Here is a 20,797-nt window from a genome sequence, read left to right as displayed (position 1 = left end):
ATTAAGAGATGTATCAGAATACATTTCTTTATAAAAACTCTGTACATTTTACAAGATCTATTTCTGTCTTCTGTCTGCCTGTCTTCTGTAGTTTTGGGGTTACTCCTGTGCATATACCTGAGAAATAGACCCTGATTATCTCTAGCTTCCATGTGGAGTAGAGACTGCCCAAAGACACTTGCAACACTGGAGTTGAGGGGAGGTTGTGATTGAGTTTTCATGACACATCCCAGACCTCTGACAGCAGTGAGCACAGTTAGTTGGCCGATATTGTGACTCAGTCTCTGCATGAATATTCCTGGAGCAACCCAAACACTCTTGGGGGATAGAGCACCCAATGTGATTCAGGAAGGTCATCTAATTAGTTTATACATTTTTCTCAGGGGACCTTCTATTTTTTTTTTTAAATACAATAAAAGGTCCACGCTTATGACCACAGGGAAAGGATACATTAATGTATGTAGCAGATGCGTAGTCACTTACATCTGTACACTTACTTTTTTGTGCTACTTTTTAGCCTTCTTCCCGGCGGCTTGGACTGTCCTGTGCCAACTGTCACACCACAACCACCACTTTGTGGCGCAGAAATGCCGAGGGCGAACCTGTGTGCAATGCTTGTGGACTCTACATGAAACTCCATGGGGTGCGCCACCTGTTTGCTCTTGTGTATACGTGTCTAGTCTCTCATTTGTACGTGGTGTCCATTAAAAAAAAGTCAAGGAGAGGAAATGAAAGTGAGGAATCTGATGTTCTCTGTGCACGTTATTGAATTGAGGATGTTAATTAGAATACAATTAACCTTATATACCAGTAAGAAACAAGAAAATGCTGCCAATTAAACTGTCACACACATCCATGGTAAGACACCCCAATTGTAGAAATAATAAAAAGTACTTCCAAATGGAACGAAAAATCTGCATTTTAGAATCAAACGTAGTAGTAACTTTTTTAAACTGTATACTCAGAAAAAGCATAGAACCAAATAGAAATGCACAGTTAACTAGTTTATATCTTGACTTTTAATATGATCAGGTCCGTTTATGCAAAGGAGCAATGAGATATATTTGGTAGTCCTAGTTAGCAACATCTTTTGAAGGATAGCATGAAATACTAAAAACACATCAGTCTTAAAAAGGAAATTAACCTTGTATGTGTAGGAGGAAGAGAATACACAATCTCCTTGAAATAAAAGTGCGTACCCAGCGGTTTTACTCTGCAATTGAAGTTGTTAAAAACGATAAACAGTTAAGTTGAAGGAAAAATTTTCCCTGGCAAATCATTTCATTTTTCTCCAAAGGAATCTGCATTTGATAGGGAAAGTATAGTCTGTACATTTTGGGATCTGTTGAGCATGTATAAAAATTGGACTGAAATCGATGCCAACTTCTTTTAAATGAGGGCTTTCAGTACTGATGTTGAGTTCTTCGGTTAAAGTTGGATTTTTTTTCAATATAATATTTATTAAACTTAAAGCCTGTATGAAAATTTTTTTAGGTGCCTCGACCGCTTGCTATGAAAAAAGAGGGAATTCAAACCAGGAAAAGAAAACCTAAGAACATAAATAAGTCAAAGGCTTGCTCTGGTAAATAAAATGCTATTTTATTGAAAGGTATTGGCCAACTGTGAGACTAGAATATGTGTATATTTATGAGGTTAATTTTGACTGTTGCAGGTAGTAGCAATAATTCTGTTCCTATGACTCCAACTTCCACCTCTTCAAACTCAGATGACTGCAGCAAAAATACTTCCCCTACAACACAACCGACAGCCTCAGGGGTAAGTGTGAAAGCAGCGCAGCAGTCTTTCAAAGCTAGTGGGTTGCTCTGCTGTATATTATCTCAAATTTTATCTTATCTGGTAGTACAATAATCTAAACCAACAGTTCAGTTTAGTTAGCTGATACCTAAGAATAGTTTTCAGAGGAGATTACATTTGAATGTCAACAAAATGACAAACTTAAGTACTTTACAAACCTCTTAATTAAGATCTATATCGTTTTTTTTTATGGTTAAATTAACCCAAGTAAAAGCAAGAAGTTTTGGTTTGAAGTGCTTGAAGTTGTTTTATTTCCAGGTTACTGTCTGAGGTGCTGTATATATGGATTTCTGATGGAGATCAGAACAACTATGAACTCGGAGGTTTTATGGACGTCTGTGCCCGGGGCCTTTACATTGCTTTTGCTTATCATAGGGACTCCCATCTTTTTTCCCTTTGTTCTCTTCCTTCCCTTACTGTTTGTTTATTTATTTAAAACAAAGCTTAGCATTATGTATTCTCTGGTGACGTATTTACTGATCATCCTTTACCTGCTGGCCCCTTGCTGCTGGGGGCTCTGGCCTTGTAGTGCGCCTTCTTGATAACCTGGCTTGCTTCAGCCTTAGCCCAAACTTGGTTTGTGAGGTTTGTAAGTAATTCATGCTCTTAAGGGTAAGGATGCTGGGGGCTTTGTGAGGATCCCAGTTTGTGTAAAGGGGTGATTCCCACCCTAAATTTGTTTTCCAAATTTACCTGGAATGCTCTTGAAGAACAACCAGGCCTTACCCTAGGCCTCCCTGGGATTCCGGGGGGCCAATCTGGGCCATAGGACTTTAGAGCAGGCCCTGGTGATTTTTTTTTTTTTTTTTTTTTTTAGGATTATGCTAGTTTAAGGCAAAACACAGGCATTAAAACCCCTATTTACTTAGTAATTGTTTTTGTTTGTTTGTTTGTTTTGTTTTTTACAAGTAGCTTTGCCCTGTTTGGGGTACTTTGAAATGCTACAGATTCCTGGGCTCCACCCTGGATTTTCTGAGTCAAAGTCTGTGGGGTGGGGCTTAGAGAATTGTGTTTTTGAACCAGCGCCCCAGGTGAAATTGAAGCTTGTTGCCCTCGAGGTGTTTTCTGACCTGGGTTTTGGAACCACAGAGCTGGTTTCTTTTTGTCCTATTTTCAACAGCTTAGACAAGTAAAAATGAAACGTTAAAAAAAATTAAATTTGATATTTCTGTTGGTCCTCCATCCCAAATTGTTTTTCGGTGTTTTCTTCCCAAGAAGTCAGTTCGGAATTTTCACAAGGCAAAAAAAGCCTTTCGGTTGTCTGTTGCAGATAGATGTTAAATAACATTTGTAGCCTTTGTAAAGGTGAACTCTGGTGCAAGATGATGTTGGTGGGTTTTTTTGTTTGTTTGTACAGAGGGTTAGGTGTAATTTTAAGAGTCTCCAGTGGTAAATAGAACAGTTACTTACGTGGAAATGGAGAAATAAAGATTATTTATACCTTATGTTCTAAGTTCTCAGCAGCATTTCTGTAGCAGCTAAATGAGGCAGAACGAGGTCCAGGGTTTTGAAAGCTCTGGGGGAGCAGCCATCTCCTCCATCCAGGTTTTTGGCTTGGGTGTCAGTTTGTTCTGCCCCGAACTGCGGATGGCTGCGGGCTTCTGGTCACTTGAGTTTGTCTGGGTCGCCTGAAGCCTGGAAAAAGCCAGATTTGAATGATAAATGGCACAGGAATACAGGTATTTACCCAACAATGGACTTGGGGATGTGTCGTTCTTTTTGCTTTCCTGGTTTTGTGATGTGAAATTTCAAGAAGAGCCCTTTGTGAGGCTGATCTGTCCTCCTCCGAGGGAGGAACAGTGGGAAGTCAGTGATGGGGTCTGGTTCTGGCCTTGCTTGCAGGAGGGACCTCGGGAGCTGTGCTGGCCGTACCCCAGCGGCTTGGCTGGGCATTTCATCTCCCTTGAGAGCCTGCATGCTGGAGAGAGCTCGCTGGCCCTCGCCCTTCGGAGGAATGCTCCATTCTTTGCTAGAGGCCAGGCGGCAGAGCAGTAAGGATTTTGGAGGTTGGTGGAGTTGGAGAGCAGTTCCGTGCACAGTCTTGTGCTGTAAGAGCCCCCTAGCACAGCCTCTACCAGAGCCAGCCCTGTGAGCTGTTGACTGGAGGGCAGGGTGTGTGTGTGTGTGTGTGTGTGTGAGAGAGAAAGAGAAAGAAAGAGAGAGCACCCGCTTATGTGAACCCAAGCCACCTCAAAGGTTTCCTGACACCTTTTCCCAGGGCAGTGGTGCAGATTGCCTGCCCCCCTCTCCCTACAGGGACCCCACTGCCCCAGGGTTCGCTCACTCTCCAGGACAGCCCTGTCAAAGAGGGGTTGCTCAGCTCACCTGTTAGTCCATCACGGATGGCTCCAGCAACCCCTCTTTGACAGGGCTGTCCTGGAGAACAGGCCCACATGCCTTTGGGAACTGTCCCCCTCCAGCCCCTCCATGAATAATGGTCATAGACCCAGGCAGTCTCCCCAGGTGACTACCAAGGAGTGCCAGTGTGTGTGCCCCATGGTTCCTGAGGACCTTCAGAGCCTTCTGTGCATGGGTTGGGTCTTGGTGTGTCTCTGCTGAGAACCTTGCTGGGGGAGTTGTCTGTGAGCTGCTGGTGGAAGCATTTTGGGAAAGGTGTCTGTGCTGACAAGATGTGTCATTTTCCAACCATTTTGGTCACAGTTTCTATAACATTGGAGGCGGCTGGTGAGGTGACTGGATGATTCTAGGATTTGGGGAAGTGCTGTAGGTGAGAAAAACAGTTCCATGCACAGAGCAAGGCTGTGCCTGGTATTCAGCACGCAGTGCCCTGGTTGGCTCAGCCAGCCTTTAAGCCTCCTTTGATGATGGGCCCCTCCCATTGATCTCCAGTGGCCCCCGTGGCTGACGTGGTGGAAATTTGTAGTTCAGGGTTATTTCACTTGCATAGGGTCATCAGAGCTACAAAACAAAGGCTAATCTTAGGCATACTCCCAGTGGAAGACAGGAAGGGGAGGGTATATGATGTAAGTGGCAACTTAATGATCGGAACAGCAAGGAAAAATCAAAAGATGGTTGCAGTGGTCCACAGCAGACCTGCTGTTCTTTTAACTCCCCCCGCCCCTCCAGAAAGCAACATAGGAGATGGTCAGAAGTATAGCCTTCCCAGCAGGCTCCTTTAAATCCTGATATTCCTGCCCTGCCCTGCATGTGGGGGCACCAGGTTCCCATGGCTGGTTCCTGAGCTACCCTGGCAGGAGCTGAGTGTTCTGGAGGGAGGGTAGTTGTCTGCTGCTGTGAGCAAAGGGTTGACAAGTGTCTCAGGGTCATATATACATTTTTGCGGTGCTCTGAGGCCTCATGTCTTCCCTTACTTACCTACGATAAAGCTACAGTGCTTTAGCTTTCTTCCTGTATACTTACTGCTAATTTGTGTTTCAATTTAGACCTCTTGGAAAAAGAAGACAATCCTCCTGATGGTCATCAGGTTGCTGACTTGGCTACCTTATGACACAGTTTTGTGCACTCTTTTTTTTTTTTTTTTTTAATGACTCAGTTTCTCTCTCTCGTTTTCCTGTGTGGTGTGTGTGTTGGAGACAGAGGAAGGCAGTGTGATTTTTTTCTCTTGAGATTGGGAAGGCTGACTGCCATGCAGTTTAATATTAAAACAGCCTCTGTTTTAATTCTTGTGTTTGTTAAGAAATGTGTTAAACTTAAATTTTGGAAGGCAGTTGATTAGTTTTGTGCTTTTTGAACTTTATAGATACATTTTCCAAGAAAGGTCTTACGTGGTAAAATTTTCTTACACATAGAGGTTTACTGAAAAATAGGTATTTGGTTGACTTAAATAGGTAACATTTTCTTTGGCATTTATATTCTCTGGTGGATTGATTGTAAGAATATTTAAATCGTTCCTTGAATTCCATTTATTGACTAAATTACATCTTAACAGGTTGTTTTTTTTGGGGGGGGGGTTGTTACTTCGGAGGCAAATAGGAAACATGTTCTGTTCTAGCAATTCCCAAATTACATTTATTTGTTTTCCAAATAAGATTCAATAATGTATAAATATTCTTACCCCTCCTGTGATTTGTAACTAAAAATTAATAAAACTGGAGAATTACTCTACATATATGTAAAATATATATATTGTGTATGTGTAATAGATATGTATACTCTGTAGATATCATACATAACTGTATGTATATGTTTTGTAGCTCAGTCCCCAAATTTTATAGATAAAAGGTATTTCACAATTTCCTTCATGACAGGAAGAATGAATTTGGGGACGAAATTAGCAGTAAGACGTAATGTCTGCGAATGAGAAATCAGTAAACACATTTGCCTGCCTAAAAGTAGTTCCATAATTAATTCTATAAAAAAATTAAAAACTACTTAAGTTTATTATTAAAACTGCAACTATAATGTCGAAGTCATCATGAAACATCCAGCATCCAACATTGGAACAAATGGAGATGAACTCTGTTGGACTAATCCTTGCTTTATGGTCCTTGCTGGATTTAAAAAAATAACTGTGCCCTGGAAGGTGGTGCTTACAACGGAGTAAAACAAGGTACCTGATCTCAGATTGTTGCTAATGTGGGTAGGGGTGGGGGAGCATGTGTAGAGACTGAGCGCCAGTCAGATGTGGAAGGTGCCTTAAACGAGGGTCACCTTGGGGCAGGAATGGAAAGGAGGGAGCGGTTAATGCTGACCACGTAGTGGGAAATGGCTGCTCAGAGTGCATTTGAGTGAGTGGAATAGGACTTTCAGGGCAAAGGAAATGCTGGGTTGGAGCACTCCAGAAAGGAGCTTGGGCATCAGCGCTACTTTGAGGACACAGTTGTAAGTGTCCGGTGTTGGTTGGAGCCTCGGGTGTGGAGCCAAAGGCAGGAGGTGAGACGATGGGGTGAAGACGTGGAAGGTACACCTTTGAAGCAGGCAGAAATCCATAAAGGCACCCTTAAATGAGGGGCTCAGAGTGCCTTCATTTCTAAATGTGGACTTGTCTAATCCCGACGTCTGTCTCTGTGCTAGAGTCCCACAGTTAAAGCATTCTTCAAAGGATTTTGGTAATTGATGTAAAAAAATGCTAGCATGCTCCTGCTTTGACATTTTACAAGCAGGGTTTCCCCTCATCATTAGTAAGGAAAGGACTCTCTTCTAGGAGCTGGTGGCATGCACTGGCCTCAGGGCAGACGCTGTAGGCCCCAGCCCAGGCCCTTCGTTCTCTGTGCCCATGGCTTCTGAGGGCGTGATGGTGTGGGCTGGCTGCCTGCTGAATGTTCTCCAGAGCGGACACCTACCAGGCATGGTGTGTTGGCGATAGGAAATGTTTCTGTACCTTTGTGGTGCATTGCTGGTAATAGACAGCTTCCACGAAGAGAGGCAGATGTCCTCAGCCTGAGACAAAGACCCCATCTCAGATTGGAGGCTGGCTGATCTGCCCCTTTGCGGGGGATGGGAGAGGACCTTTACTGCTAATGGGTCATTTTCTCGATACTAAATGGATACTTCCTTCCTGCCTCATTTATTCTCTGGGATGCTGTGTGCCTAGATAGACCTGTGTCCCGACTGCTGTCCCTCCTTGGTGATAACTGTATTCAACGACCTGGTCAGAAAAAACACTGCTTCTGGCTGTGTAGTGCTAAAGCTCGGGCTGTAAGGGGTTTGAAAGAGTTAATGTGCACCCCAAGTGCTGCCAGGGTATCTGGGTGTCCTCAGAAGGCCTTGTGAAGAAAGGCTAGGTACTTTGTAGGTTAATATTTAAAGTTCTTTTTAATAGATGTTATGTGTTAATATTTGAATCCTATGCTGAAAATTGGAAAATGCCGCTTCCCAGTCATGTAGTTTGCTTCCGTCTTAGCAAATTGAGACAACACTGTCCTCTTCTCCAGGTGATTGGATCACACTGGGATTTAATTGTGGCATTCTGGTTGGTCACAAAATAATAATTCTGGTTATTATTGATTATTCCTACAATAGTTAAGTATCTGAAAGGTACATTCGTGAAGGACTCAACATGTACCGTATGAGCTGTTTTCACTCAGAGAAACTGGACTCTGCAGAGCAGTTCTGAATGAGGCTTCTGGAGGGGGACAAAAAAATGACTGCCCATCTCTTCAGTTCAGTATTTTTTTTTTACAGGAGCCTTTAGGTTGAAGGAGAGCAGGGCATTTTATTAGTGTTAGCCCTGCATTTTGTCGTTGTACTCTTGCTCTTGAGACGCTCTCTCCCTTGTCCATATACTTCATTTACAAGATACTGGACATAGAAAGCAGGTTTTAGGAAAGCAGAAACCTGCTTCTCCAAGTACTTTCTGTGTGTCAGGCATTCTGTGTACATTCTCTTTTATTCATAATTATCATTTCACCTGTGGTGGTCCATTTCCATTTTGATTTGGGTAGGGGGGAGTTGGACTCTGGAAAAAGTAACAGGCTCAAGGTTATATACGTACTAAGAGGCAGGATTTGGACCCAGGTCTGGCAGTTGGTGTTATCACTGGCATACAAGATTTATTTTTTTACTACTAAATTTTAATTAATTTAAGTTCAGTTTATTAACATGTAGTATATACTAGTTTAAAGTGTGGCATACTCAAGTAAGACGTGATAGGTGATGTGAAATCTTCAGAGAGAAGAAATACTTTCCTAAATCTGACTAATTTTCATTTGTAATTTAAGCATCAAAAAACCGTCCTGCAGGTGGGAAACAGGTGGGAAAATTTTACCAGAGAAGTGATTTGCTTGTAACCAAACATAAGGCACATTGTACATATTTTCCTGTCTTTCTAAATAAGTTGTCTTACAGTACTAAGACTGTGTTAATTGGATAATAAAAGGATAACAGGTAGTAAATTTAGCCTAACGTGATTATTGTGAAGGCTCTCTCACAATATCAAATACAAGGTCATAGTACGGAGATCCTTCTAATGGTGTGTGATTTCCGTCTAATAATCGTGAGTTGGAATTGTGCACAATCTTCAATTTGCCTTCAGTTTGTTTCTATGAAATCATTGAAAAAGCATTCGGTAGGCAAGTGTCCATTTCCCCGCAGAATTTATGGCCCGCGATACTCTATTCTAAATGAATAAAAAGAGTTAAAAAGTCATTAATCTCCCACCAGGGTCTGAGAGAGTGCTGCAGTTAGGTTTTATGATTGCCTCATTTATAAGCCAGGATCCAGAGGGACTCCATAAGGTCACAGAACCAGCTGGTGGTGAAGCCGGGGCTGGAACCGATGTCTCCTGCCTCCCCGTCCCGGGGCCGTTACCGCTCCCAGGGAGTTGACCAATCATCACAGTTATTAATATCCCACTTGCCACTCGCTACAAGCCATGAACGTAAATATTTTGTTGGCATTTTATCTTCACCCTCCCTACGTGCCAGCCTCCCTTTCTTCTTCCAGTTCCTTCTAATAACTCACGTTCCTGTCTGACCACATTGGCCTTTGCTGAGAAAGTCACACGCCAACCTGGCAGGGAACATGGAAGCATGTGGAGTTGGCATACTTTCATTTTGATCTCAAGGCCTTTTCTGGACGTCCCCCTTTTTGTCTTGTCTGCTCGGCGCCTGTGTGTATGTGCATGCCTGGGTGTGACGGGGAGAAGAGTGAGGAGGAAGAGTTCAAGATGCATCTAATATCCAGTGCGTTTATATATGTATGAGGAGTCAGCCCACCTGTATCATCCTTGAAATAGTTTCTAATACGTATATCCCCGCAATTTATCACAGGACTGTGGTGTGTTTAATAAGTGACTCATTATCACAGTCTGAAGGCCCGAATGCTAGGTGAGGAAGAAGTGTGGGCAGGCTGTCCTGCGCCTTCTCCTGGCCTCAGGTTAGTTAGAAGGCTTCATCTTAGAACACACATTTCTCTGCAGATTACAGATTTCCTTGTAGTCCCTGCCCCCCCCCCCCGCCCTCCCTCTATAAGAATATACAAATTGTCACAAAACATGAAATAATGTTACGGGAAAACATGGCCAAATTTAAGAAATCCTGGCTTAGAACGCTCTGAAATGTTATTGCTAAATGAATCTTCGAAGAAAATGAATTCCTTTACTGGAACAAAAGTAATTTATTATGCCTTTCGTGGGTGTCTGCCAAAAGAGTTACTAGCAATATGAGGATCTAATGGATATGAATTAAATACAATCTGCTAGCTAGCTTTGTTCCTGTTGAGATCTACCTGTTAATTTTTTTCTGAAATTTTAATAATTTTAAAAAAGCATCTCCAAACACAGGTGTTGGAATATGCGATAATTCATAATTCGGCTTGGGTTGCACCAGAGCCAGCGCTTGGAAATTGTGGGACTGAGCACAAATAGATGATTCTGTTGACCTCAGATTTTAAGAAACACTTGAAAAATAAAGGACAGGTATTGATCTCTGTGTTCTGTTGGAGTCTTGTGAGTCAATAGCCCCAAGTCAGTATCTGAAGATGTTTAAATTTGCTTGCTATGCTGCTGTTTTTATTGTTAACGTGGCCTGGTTTCACTGGAGCTGGGGCACCCACTTGGGAATCCTATTTTATCTTACTAAGGACACACACACTTTTAATTTAAAGCCCTGATTAAGCTTATTTGCTGGATTCTTGGTGAAGTCTCCGTAGGGTCTGAAGTTTATTCTGGGGGTTCACAGATTAGCAGCTGGAAGGAAACAAATTCAGGCATCCAGGCGCTAGCTCCAGCTGTACGTGTGACTATAGTAAGCTGCCAAGGTTTTGTAAAGCCTCTGTTTTCCTCCTCCTAAAGGGAAAAGTAATTCCTACCATCTGGTCCTCAAGACCATTGTGTAGTGTAAGTGGGAGATGCCCACAGACCTCTTTGAAGCCCAAGAAGAGCAGCACTATTTAAACATAATCTTGGAGTTCATGGCATTGTTTTTTTTCCCCACCCCAAGGCATTAGAAATAACTCCCTACCTTTCTAAGGGGGGAAATTAAGAAATGTAGACTCGTGGTATTAACAAAGTAAGCATGGTTTTTTGTTTTGTTTTGTTTTTGTTTTTTGAGATTTTATTTGAGGGGCACCTGGGTGGCTCAGTGGGTTAAAAGCCTCTGCCTTTGGTTCAGGTCATGATCCCAGGGTCCTGGGATTGAGCCCTGCATATGGGGCTCTCTGCTCAGCGGGAAACCTGCTTCTCCCTCCCTCCCTCTCTGCCTACTTGAGATCTCTGTTAAATAAATAAAAATCTTTTCAAAAAAGATTTTTATTTGAGAGAGCATGCAGGAGTGTGTGTTGAGGGGATGGGGAGGGGCAGAGGGAGAAGCAGACTCCCCATTGAGCTGGGAGACTGACATGGGGCTCAATCCCAGGACCCGGACATCATGAGATCGCAACCTGAGCTTAACCAACTGAGCCACCCAGGCATCCCTAAAGTAACCATGTGTTAAATATTTTTGCTTTTCTGATAGCCACAATTTTTCATTCCTTGTGGCACTTAATGCTTACCCTTCATAATGCTGTATTGCAAATGCTGCCAGCTTCTCCGACCATGGTCTGCTTTTGCCGATTAAGATGGTGAGATTAAAATACTCATCCAATTTGGAAAGGCAGTTCTGTTACAAAAGATCATAATTCACCAGGTTTAAATCTTTCCTCAGGATCCTTTACAACTTTGACTACAATAGAGTCATCCGTTTTGATTCATTTTAGAAGATAAACTTTTCCTTTAGAATGCCAGTGACTTCAAGTCATGCTCCCCCCCACCATTTACGTTTGTAATCAGCTTTTTAAAAAAAAGATTTTATTATTTATTAGAGAACAGAGGGAGAGCAGGAGCAAGGCAGAAGGAGCAGAGGGAAGGGGAGAGAAGCAAGCTCCTTCGTCACTGAGCCAGGAGCCCAGGGCAGGGCTCCATTCCCAGGACCGTGAGACCATGACCTGAACCAAAGACAGACATTGAACCGACTGAACTACCCAGGCGCCCCTGTAATCAGCATTTTTACTATTAGTTCAAGGTCATTTCAACTTTGGGCTGTGCCTTTCTTCACCGTTAAAACTTGCTATTTGAATGTCACTTTTCCCCAGGGTAGGTAGTTGCATAGAATTGCTCTTCCCTCCTTAAAAAGGGCATCATCCTGGGGTATGGATGGAACCTAGCCTACTGAGGTCCAGAAGGGGTGAAAGGACCCAAGAGGACAGCCAGTGAGCTCTCCATGGAAGAATTTGCTTGTTAAGTCACACACAAAACACAACTAAAATATTCTGCTAAAAGCTGAATTAGGTCAGTGGCTGCAGGCACAATGACTTTCTTTGGGAGAGAAGGTGCTTAATGTTCTTTCGAGTTGAGGTATTAATGGGAGACATAAAGGGTTTTGTTGTGATCGACAATTTTTAGGATTTTTAAGGGTCCTGATAGAGATGGAACCCGAGTGTGTGTATCTTCTTGTGCTATTCACCTAAACTCTAATTGATGAGCCACTTCTGTGTCTCCCTCCAAACTGAAATAAGTACAGTTTTTAGAGTTAAAGTTCACTTAACCTGAAAGTGTTTCTTTTTTGTTGGAATATGGTTTTATTTATTTATTTATTTATTTATTTTATTTATTTTTGAGGCAGGCCTCTGGAAAGCATTGTGAGAGCCTAACCTAGAGGTTACAAAAGCAGAGAAGAGAGCGTTGGCAGTGAGGGATGGCTGGTTTTCCCTCACAAGAAAAAGCCGTAACCACAAGCTTACTTAGATGTGTAGGAAGGACAGACCAGAGGCCACGGAAGCCGACAGTCTGAGTTCTAGCTAAGGAAGCAGTGTGATGATCATCAAAAGTCTCAGCTTTGGGAATGATCGGAGACACTCACCTCAACCTGCCTGGGGCTCTGTGTGTGTGTTTCTTCTGCTCAGGACTCCGTTAAGAGAGCTTGTAACACAGAGGACTGAACACATTCCAGTCGTCTCCTTTTTGGTTTCCTTCCTTTCAGAGATGAAATTTATGTTTGTAACTCACAAGCTAGAAAAGCCGTGTTCTGGAATGGCTGTGTCCTCCAGAGCTGCTTTGGGAGCTGTCTCTGGGCCTGCCTGTAAGGGAAATGTGCAGTAGTGGAAAAGATAAGAGACCGGACAGGGTTGGTGAGAGCCCCCTGTGAGCCAGACACTGCTGGGCACTGACTTCAGGAGTTCATCATATTAGAAATCCTTGACTCTTCAGGGGACGTCCAGGGGGCTCAGTCGGTTAAGCATCTGCCTTCGGCTCGGGTCATGATCCCAGGGCCCTAGGATTGAGCCCCATGCTGGGCTCCCTGCTCATTGGAGAGGCTGCTTTACCCTCTGCCTGCCTTACCCTCTGCCTGCCTCTCTGCCTCCTTGTGTAGTCATTCTCAAGTAAATAAACTAAACTAACTAACTAACTAAATAAATAAATAAAATCTTGACTTTCCCAGATCATATCCAAAAGTTGTTCTCACAGGGGAAAAAAAAAAAATCCGTGTGATCTAAAGATGAATTGTGCCTACTTCACAGGCTGGTGGACATTTTCCGTGTGGCTGCTTGGCATAAGCCTGGGTTGTTAGTCCCTGAAATCATTTATTCCTTGAAGAGGGAGATGGCCAGCCCAGCCACTCAGCTGGGTCTCCTACCTAACCTGGCCTGAGTTCAGTGCTAAGCCCTGGCCGAGTCTGGAGCTGATAACACATTCTTTCAACAGGAAGTGCCTCCATTTTCAGTTGTCTGTGGGAGGGTGGAGGGCAGATAAGCCGTGAATGGAAACACAGAACAGATTTCTGCCGCACCCTCATAATGCACTTTGATCAGAGAAAGCGAGGCTCTCCGCCTGCGTGAGCTGCCCGCCCAGAGGAGGAAGGATGGTTCAGCTGTGGGCATTGTGGAAACGCTCTCGCCTCAGAGCTCCTGCAGGAACGCTGCGGGTGAGGTGGGTTTCAGCTAGTGAAGTGCCGGCTTATTTTTCTATGTTCAGATAACTGCCATCTGAACTAGGGTCCTTCCAAGGGTCTAACTAGATGTGGGAAAACATACTCACCAATCAGAATTTACGCTTACAATTTTCTGGTGTGTTCCGGGTCCAGGGTTCTAAGTTTTCTCTTCATTTTTCCTCCAAGTTGCATTGATTTTGGATCAGGTAGCTCTTGAACTTCATCAAAGAGGGAAAGACGGTTTAGACAAACAATTAGGACAAGCCAGGTTTCATAAGGAGAGTTGTGCTGATTCTGGATTTTTCACACAGAATACTGGTCTCAAGAGCTCAGATTCTCCCATTGTATGTAGTGTGTTCAGCGTTTCAGCGTACCTGGGGCCACGTTGCACCCATCAGCCAGGGTCCAGCCGGTGGCAGGTGGCATGGATGGAGAAGCCTTCAAGGGGTGCATGGGGGCCCCTTCTGGTCCCACTTAGTGCCTCCACTCAGATTCCTCCGTATTTTTTCATGCTACTTTATGACTCTTTCCAGTCTGGCTCATCCCTCAAGTGCTTGTATTTCTGGTGCTGATGTTTTCAAAAGCCTTCCCCAAAGTTAGACTGCCTTGTGCCATTCAGTTAAAATATTCAAAGGAAGGTACTGATGGCTGATAGATGGTCTTCTGTATGCACATGCTACTGGGTTCCCTTGAAATACTTTTCATATGTGCATAAATCGTCATGATGACAGAATTTATATCCCTGCTGTTTTTCAGTTAACACTGCATTACAGGATTTTTTCCACCTCGCTATGTGATCTTACTATTTTTGATAATTGCATAATAATTCATTGAGCGGATGTACCTTGCTTTTCCAAACCATCCCTTATTCTTAGGCATTAGATTATTTCCATGGTTTCCACTATTGTAAGTTAACCTGCAATGGATGTCTTCCCTGTGGAGCCTTTCCCTTCCTTTGAATTCTTTCCTTACACATTCCAGAAGTGAAATTACATAGCTAAGTGGGGTTATAAGGTTCTTGGTAGCTTTGCTAACTGCCTTCCAAGGCCTATACCACATTATAGCACTACTGGCCATGGATGAGGGGACTGGGGCTATCACAGTCTCATTTCATTACTATGATCTCATTATGCATCATTACATAAACATTTTTAATTAAGGTATGATTGATACACAAAAGCTGTATTTGGCAGTATTTTATGTTTAAATCGTTATAAATAAGGTTCTCAAGTGTTGGCACAAGCACTTGTTCCATTTTGTTCTGAGAAAGTCGTCAGATGTTGCTTTTGATTTCAGATGAGCTGATAGGGGTCACTCATGTCATTCGGGGTTTGCCTGCCCTTTGATGCAGGAGTCCTGGTCTGCCATAGCTTAACATTTTTTGACTGAACAACCTAGATAATAGGTACTTGAGTTGGTAGCTTTTGGAATTAATGCTCAAGTGTTAATTAAGAATAATGTTCAAGGTACTAGGATTCTTTAATGTAGTTTATTTGAAGAAGGCCCATAAGCCTTTTGAAAGGCTAAGGGGGCACCTTTTTTTTTTCCCCCTTTAGAGTTGTCAGTAACAATTTCATTGCTGAAGTGGATGGTTTTCAGTTAGTTCTGAATAAATTCCCCTTCTGCTTCAGCTAAGTGATGGCCCGGTGAAAGGCAGACATGGGGAGATTAAATTAGGTCTGTGCTCCTTAGCAAGAATAATAAAATACTGACAGTATTGTATACTTGGGTCATCCTTCCCATTGTCAGATAATGTTGGCAATGCTTTATGTATGTTAATGAATTTAATTCTTGTAATAACCTTAGGACATAGGTGCCTCTTCTTCATTTTCTAGGGGTGCCTGGATGGCTCAGTTGATTGTCCATCTGGCTCTTGATTCCGGCTCAGGTCATGATCTTGGGGTACTGGGATCAAGCCCCACATTGGTCTCTGTGCTCAGCGCAGAGTCAGCTTGTCCTTTCCCTCTGCTACTTCCCCTGCTTATTCTCTCTTTTTCTGTAAAATAAAATATTTTTAAAAATGTCCATTTCCTAGCTAAGAAGCTGAGGCATAGAGAGTTCTAAGCCTGGCCTTCTGGTTTACCTCCCATATGGTCTCCTTGCCTCCTTTGCCTATCTTCCTGTTTCAGAAGGCCTCTGGTGTGTCCTGCGTGCACTGCAAGGCATCACCACGCTGATCTTGTAGAAGCACTGATTCCTCACAGCCTGATGGGTGATGTGAAGGCAAGTTTACCCAGGGAGGAGGCTTGGAGAAGCGGTGACCTTACTCAGTAGATGGGTGAACCAAAGCTGCATGCGGTCTGTCCCCAGGAATCCTGCCCCTCTGATTCCTTTTTCGACCTATTGCCCCACCTCCGTATCTCAGTCACTCATTTGTCATTGATGATAGGTAGTTGATGATTGTTGCTTTCCAGTGTGTATGTGGCCTGGGAGCTTGTCCAGGGATTGAGTGTCTCTTCGGGGCTCATGGTCCCGGTGCCTGGCTCTCAGAAGCACCTTGCTAATGTTTCCTGTTGCTGCCTGACCTCTCTGTTATCTCAACATGTCTGGCGAAGCGAGGTAGCCTGCTTCCTGGGCCAGTCCAGGTACGCTTTTTGTTTCAGAAAACAAACTTGGCTGTCGGATTTAGTGCTTTTTCTGGGATTAGGTAGGTCAGTATGAGGTTGGATGAACGGGACAAATCATTTATAATTGCACTCTTTGTATTAGTTGTCTAGTAGCTCCCTTCTCAGATAAGTCCTTTCATAATAGAACGTCACTCTTTCGTTTATTATTTCTTCAGGGGGTGAATCTGGGTCCACATTGGGTTTGCTCACAGTGGAGTTTCTGGACTTAATGGCTAATGTGAATTACCATATTCATGGGTAACCAAACGCATTGCTTTGGTGTGTTCGAAAGGATTATTTCAGTCATTTCAAAACATATTTTAAGTTTCAGTCATCTTAATGACTTCACAAAATTTGCTTTCTTAGGCACCCAAAGCCTTCAGTTTAAGTCTCATGTTAAAAAGAAGTTAGAGTGTGGTGGTACTATTGTGACTGGATTTTTACAAACCCTTATTTTCACCAGGAAAGGGAAGGATTGGTTGGTTACCTGTGAGGGGTGGGATGGGAAAGTTGGGATGGGCAGTTAGGAATTCCCATGGCCAGACCCCCTGGAACTCTCCTTCCCAGCCTCATGCAGTTATCGTGAGGATGAGAGAAAACCAGGTGTTTAGGTCTATGAAGAGCAGAACCACATTGACTTCCAGGCCCTGAGTGGAGCCAAAGGGGCTCAGTGTACCTTCTGTTCAGTGCAGCCTGTGTCTGGTGCCTCAGGTTTGTCTAAAGTAGATGTCACATGAGCTCAGCCAGACCAAGGGATGTTTTTGATTCTGCCTATGTCAAAAAGCAAATACTCAGTAATTTATGGGATAAAACCCTGGAAGCTAGGAAGAAATAACAGACTTCTGAGTTTTTCAGGAGGAAAAGCTGTCATTTAAGTATGGAATCATGGCTAGATTTTTTTTTTAATCTTCAGCTCTTACTTATTTTAAAATACAGGAGAGGGAACACAAGCAGGGGGAGAGGCAGAGAGGCAGGCAGAGGGAGAAGCAGGCTCCCACTGAGCAGGGTACCCGATGCAGGACACTGCCCAGGACCCTGGGATCACGACCTGAGGCAAAGACCGAAGATTCAACTGACTGAGCCACCCAGGCATCTCTTTTTTTTGTTTTGTTTTTTTAAAGATTTTATTTATTTGACAAGAGATCACAAGTGGGCAGAGAGAGGGGATTGGGAAGCAGGCACCCTGCTGAGCAGAAAGCCTGATGCTGGGCTTCATTCCAGGACCCTGAGATCATGACCTGAGCCGAAGGTAGAGGTTTAACCCACTGAGCCACCCAGGTGCCCCTATTTTTAAATTTTTTAACAAACTTTTTTTTGGAATGATCTTAGGATTATAGAGAAGTTGTAAAGGTGATGCAGAGGGCTCCTCCTATACCCCTCACTCAGTTTCCCCAGGTGCTAGCTTCTCAGGTTTCAGGATGCTTTTGTCCAAATCATGGAAGGGACATTGGTCTGTTGACAGACTGAAGATGCTGTGTCCCGCCCCCCCCCCCCCCCCCCCAGGGGCATCTGTCTCAGACTTGGCCTAGCAAGGCTCCTCTTCATGCCTTGTAGGTCTTCAAGCCTGCTCTGGACTGCGATTCTCCATGAGCTCATTTAGTCTGTCTGACTTAAGGCGAGGTTCTGGGCTTTCAGGCCGAAGGGAAAGGGCCAAGCAGACACCTTGCTGAGTAGGGAGCCTGATGCGGGACTGGATCCCAGGACCCCACTCGGTGCCCCTAGATCCTTAACTTCTTAACTAGGCACAGCATGCATATAAATGCTGAGGGAAACACCCTGTGTTTCCTGTACCTGGCTGTCAGCACTGCGTGTCGCTGGAGGGAACCGTGGAATGTTCTGCAGGTGGGAGTTGAGGCTCATGCATGTGTACAGGCCAAGTTCTTATACTGGAGGTGGTATGTGTGCCTTAGCTCAGATTGGTAAGGATGCTCCAGGAAGACATTGTTGTTGTTGACATACTGGAGCTTCTTCAACCTCCAGGGGCACTGTGTGTGAACGGGGCACTGTCTCTCTGGGTATTGTTCACGACACTGACCCTGACCTCGGAGCCACATGGAGCTGCCTGGGTGTCCTGCTAGTCATGGCTAGATTTTTTTTTTTCTTTTTAAGTCAAAGGCAACTTTTCTCAACCTGTAGTCTAAACATGATTTTAGTTCTTTTGGTTTGATTCTACTAAGTTACATCATGTTTTCTATTTGGCTTTTCTCATTTGGATGGAGGGAAGGAATGAAACAAGAGAACAGTGACCTTTGGCTTCAACAAATCATGGCCACAGTCATGACAGGTACTGGGTGTTAGTATTTTCTTTGTATTGTGCTCTGCTTTCAAAACGGCCCGTTCTCCTTGCAAGAGTTAAAGGTAAATGCGATAGATACTAAAACCTGTGTACACACGAGTTAATTTTCCTTGAAGTCGGTGCTCAAAAGTTTCATTTATTAGGCCTTGCTAAGGTGCATAGCTTTTCTATCTTAGACTTTCTGGCATAAGCACTAAGCGGTGGCTCTGCTGTGCGTGCGTGTGCGTGCGTGTGTGTGTGTGTGTGTGTGTGTGTGGCGGGGGGTGGTCGGCGTACTCCGTTTTCTCTGTAAACGTGTAGATTTCGTGGGCATCACGGAGACCTGTTCACCCAGGTGATGTGGTTTGTCTCACTCTCAGAAAGGAGAGTTCAGAGTTCAGTGCTTTCTTACAAATAGGCCTCCCGCCTGTCCAGCTGTGCATTTTGCTGGGTGATTGCTGCCATGAGCTCCCAAGTTCACAGGAAAGTGTTTTAGGAGTTTACACGGCCAGGCTGAGGCCAATGGCTCCATGTTCCGGCTGGCCCCACTGCCCATCTCCTTTGACCCCAGGTTTTTCCTTGCAGGAGAGTGCCGCCTGACAGACTTAACGGATAACTGACTCTCCCCTTCTCTTTTCACTCTCTGTCCCTCTCTTCCGCCAGGCGGGCGCCTCGGTGATGTCTGGCACAGGAGAGAGCACTAATCCCGAGAACAGCGAGCTCAAGTACTCAGGTCAAGATGGGTTGTACATAGGCGTCAGCCTGGCCTCGCCGGCCGAAGTCACATCTTCGGTGAGACAGGATTCCTGGTGCGCCCTCGCCCTGGCCTGAGCCCACTGCCCAGGAGCAGAAGGCCGCATGGCCTGTGGGCATTGGGTCAAGCCAGCCATACCAGGGGGAGCATGCTGATGGAACATTCCTCTGATGCGTGATTTCCGTGCCTTTACTTTGAAAGAGATGTATTTTCCTTTCCCTCGAAGCCTGCTCTGCCTTACCACCCTACCCCCGTCTCTGAAGAGCCCAAGAAAAGACGGAGAGCTTCCAGGGAAGGGCTGGTGCAGCCCACAGCCTGTTGCCTCCTCCCTGTCCACGGCCCCTTCAGCCAGCCTGCCTCTGGGCCTGCCAGGGGCACCTCATGTCTGCCGCGCCACTTCCTGAAACTGGGACTAGGACTGGGGCCTTGCCTGCAAAGGAATATTGAAAGAAAATTTTTTTTTTTTTTTTAAAAAGGTTTTATGTGTATTGCCCCAAATCACGTGCTTCTTCTGATTGGTTTTGGTTGTTCCAGAATTTCTTCGTACCTTTTCCACACCTGAATTTCACCTGCTTTCATGGAGAAGACCATTTGAGGCCATTTGGTACACACACCTCTGGAGGCTGAGTCAGAACTGTGACTCAGTTCGCGAGACTGCGTTAATGACTAACGTACACTGTGACTGACGTTCTCTCAAAGTGCATATTGTGTGACTGATCTGCAGTCAGTCGGGATTTGTAAACAGGGTAGCAAACAAGATATTTTTCTTCCATGTAAACAATAATTTTTTTAAAAAGTGCAATTTGCGTTGCAGCAATCAGTGTTAAATCATTTGCATAAGATTTAACAACATTTTTTATAATGAATGTAAACATTTTAACTTAATGGTACTTAAATAATTTAAAAGAAAAAAATGTTAACGTAGACATTCTTAGCCGCCTTCTACAACTGCATCCCATTTCTATATTTCCAATTGCGAAAGAAAAAATATTTCAAGAACAAATCTTCTCTCAGGAAAATTGCCTTTAACCATCTGTTAAGAATTTTTATACAAGAATACCAGGATCCCCTCTTCATTCTTACTGTGGAATACGTGCTGGAAAAATTGCAACAAAACTTGACTACCTAACAGATAACATTTGTAAATATTCTAGGCATCTGTACACACTACGATGAAGTCTATAGCATGACTGACCCACAGGCAGGTTGGTTTACATTAATTTTTTTTTTTTAAATGGGATGGCGTATGGAAACATTTCTCCAAAGTTTCAAAAATAAAAAGGGTATTGTTTTGTCTTCTGTACAGTGAGTTCCTTCCCTTTTAGTTTCATTTGGATATTGTATGTGGCTAGAGATACTCACATAAAACAAGTGCACGTGGTGTTTGCAAACTGACTTCTGACTTCCAATGAATTGTCCTTTTGGAACTGCTTTCTTCCTTTGTTTATTTGAAGTTGGCACATGGAGTTAGTTAGCGCCTTCAGTTATCATTGGGGAAATGACTTTTATAAGTTGAAAAGGA

At 43.8% G+C, this 20,797-nt stretch overlaps 1 protein-coding gene across 7 annotated transcripts in view; it reads left to right on the top strand.

Moving 5' to 3' along the window:
* Positions 1–20,578, top strand: part of GATA6 (GATA binding protein 6) — a 31,213-nt gene extending 10,635 nt beyond the window's left edge. For all 7 annotated transcript variants that reach the window (XM_082698762.1, XM_082698767.1, XM_082698765.1 and 4 more), the window contains exons 4-7: positions 518–643; positions 1,495–1,582; positions 1,673–1,776; positions 19,185–20,578. In XM_082698762.1, the coding sequence (XP_082554888.1) occupies positions 518–643; positions 1,495–1,582; positions 1,673–1,776; positions 19,185–19,352 (486 nt within the window). In that variant the 3' untranslated portion in view covers positions 19,353–20,578. The remainder of the gene's footprint in view (positions 1–517; positions 644–1,494; positions 1,583–1,672; positions 1,777–19,184) is intronic.
* The last annotated feature ends 219 nt before the right edge of the window (positions 20,579–20,797 follow it).

Source organism: Mustela nivalis (assembly GCF_964662115.1).
Source record: "Mustela nivalis genome assembly, chromosome: 14".
In the NCBI taxonomy this organism is placed as follows: domain Eukaryota; kingdom Metazoa; phylum Chordata; class Mammalia; order Carnivora; family Mustelidae; genus Mustela; species Mustela nivalis.
Note: the sequence above shows the minus strand (reverse complement) of the source record. Positions and strands in the feature narration are given on the sequence as shown.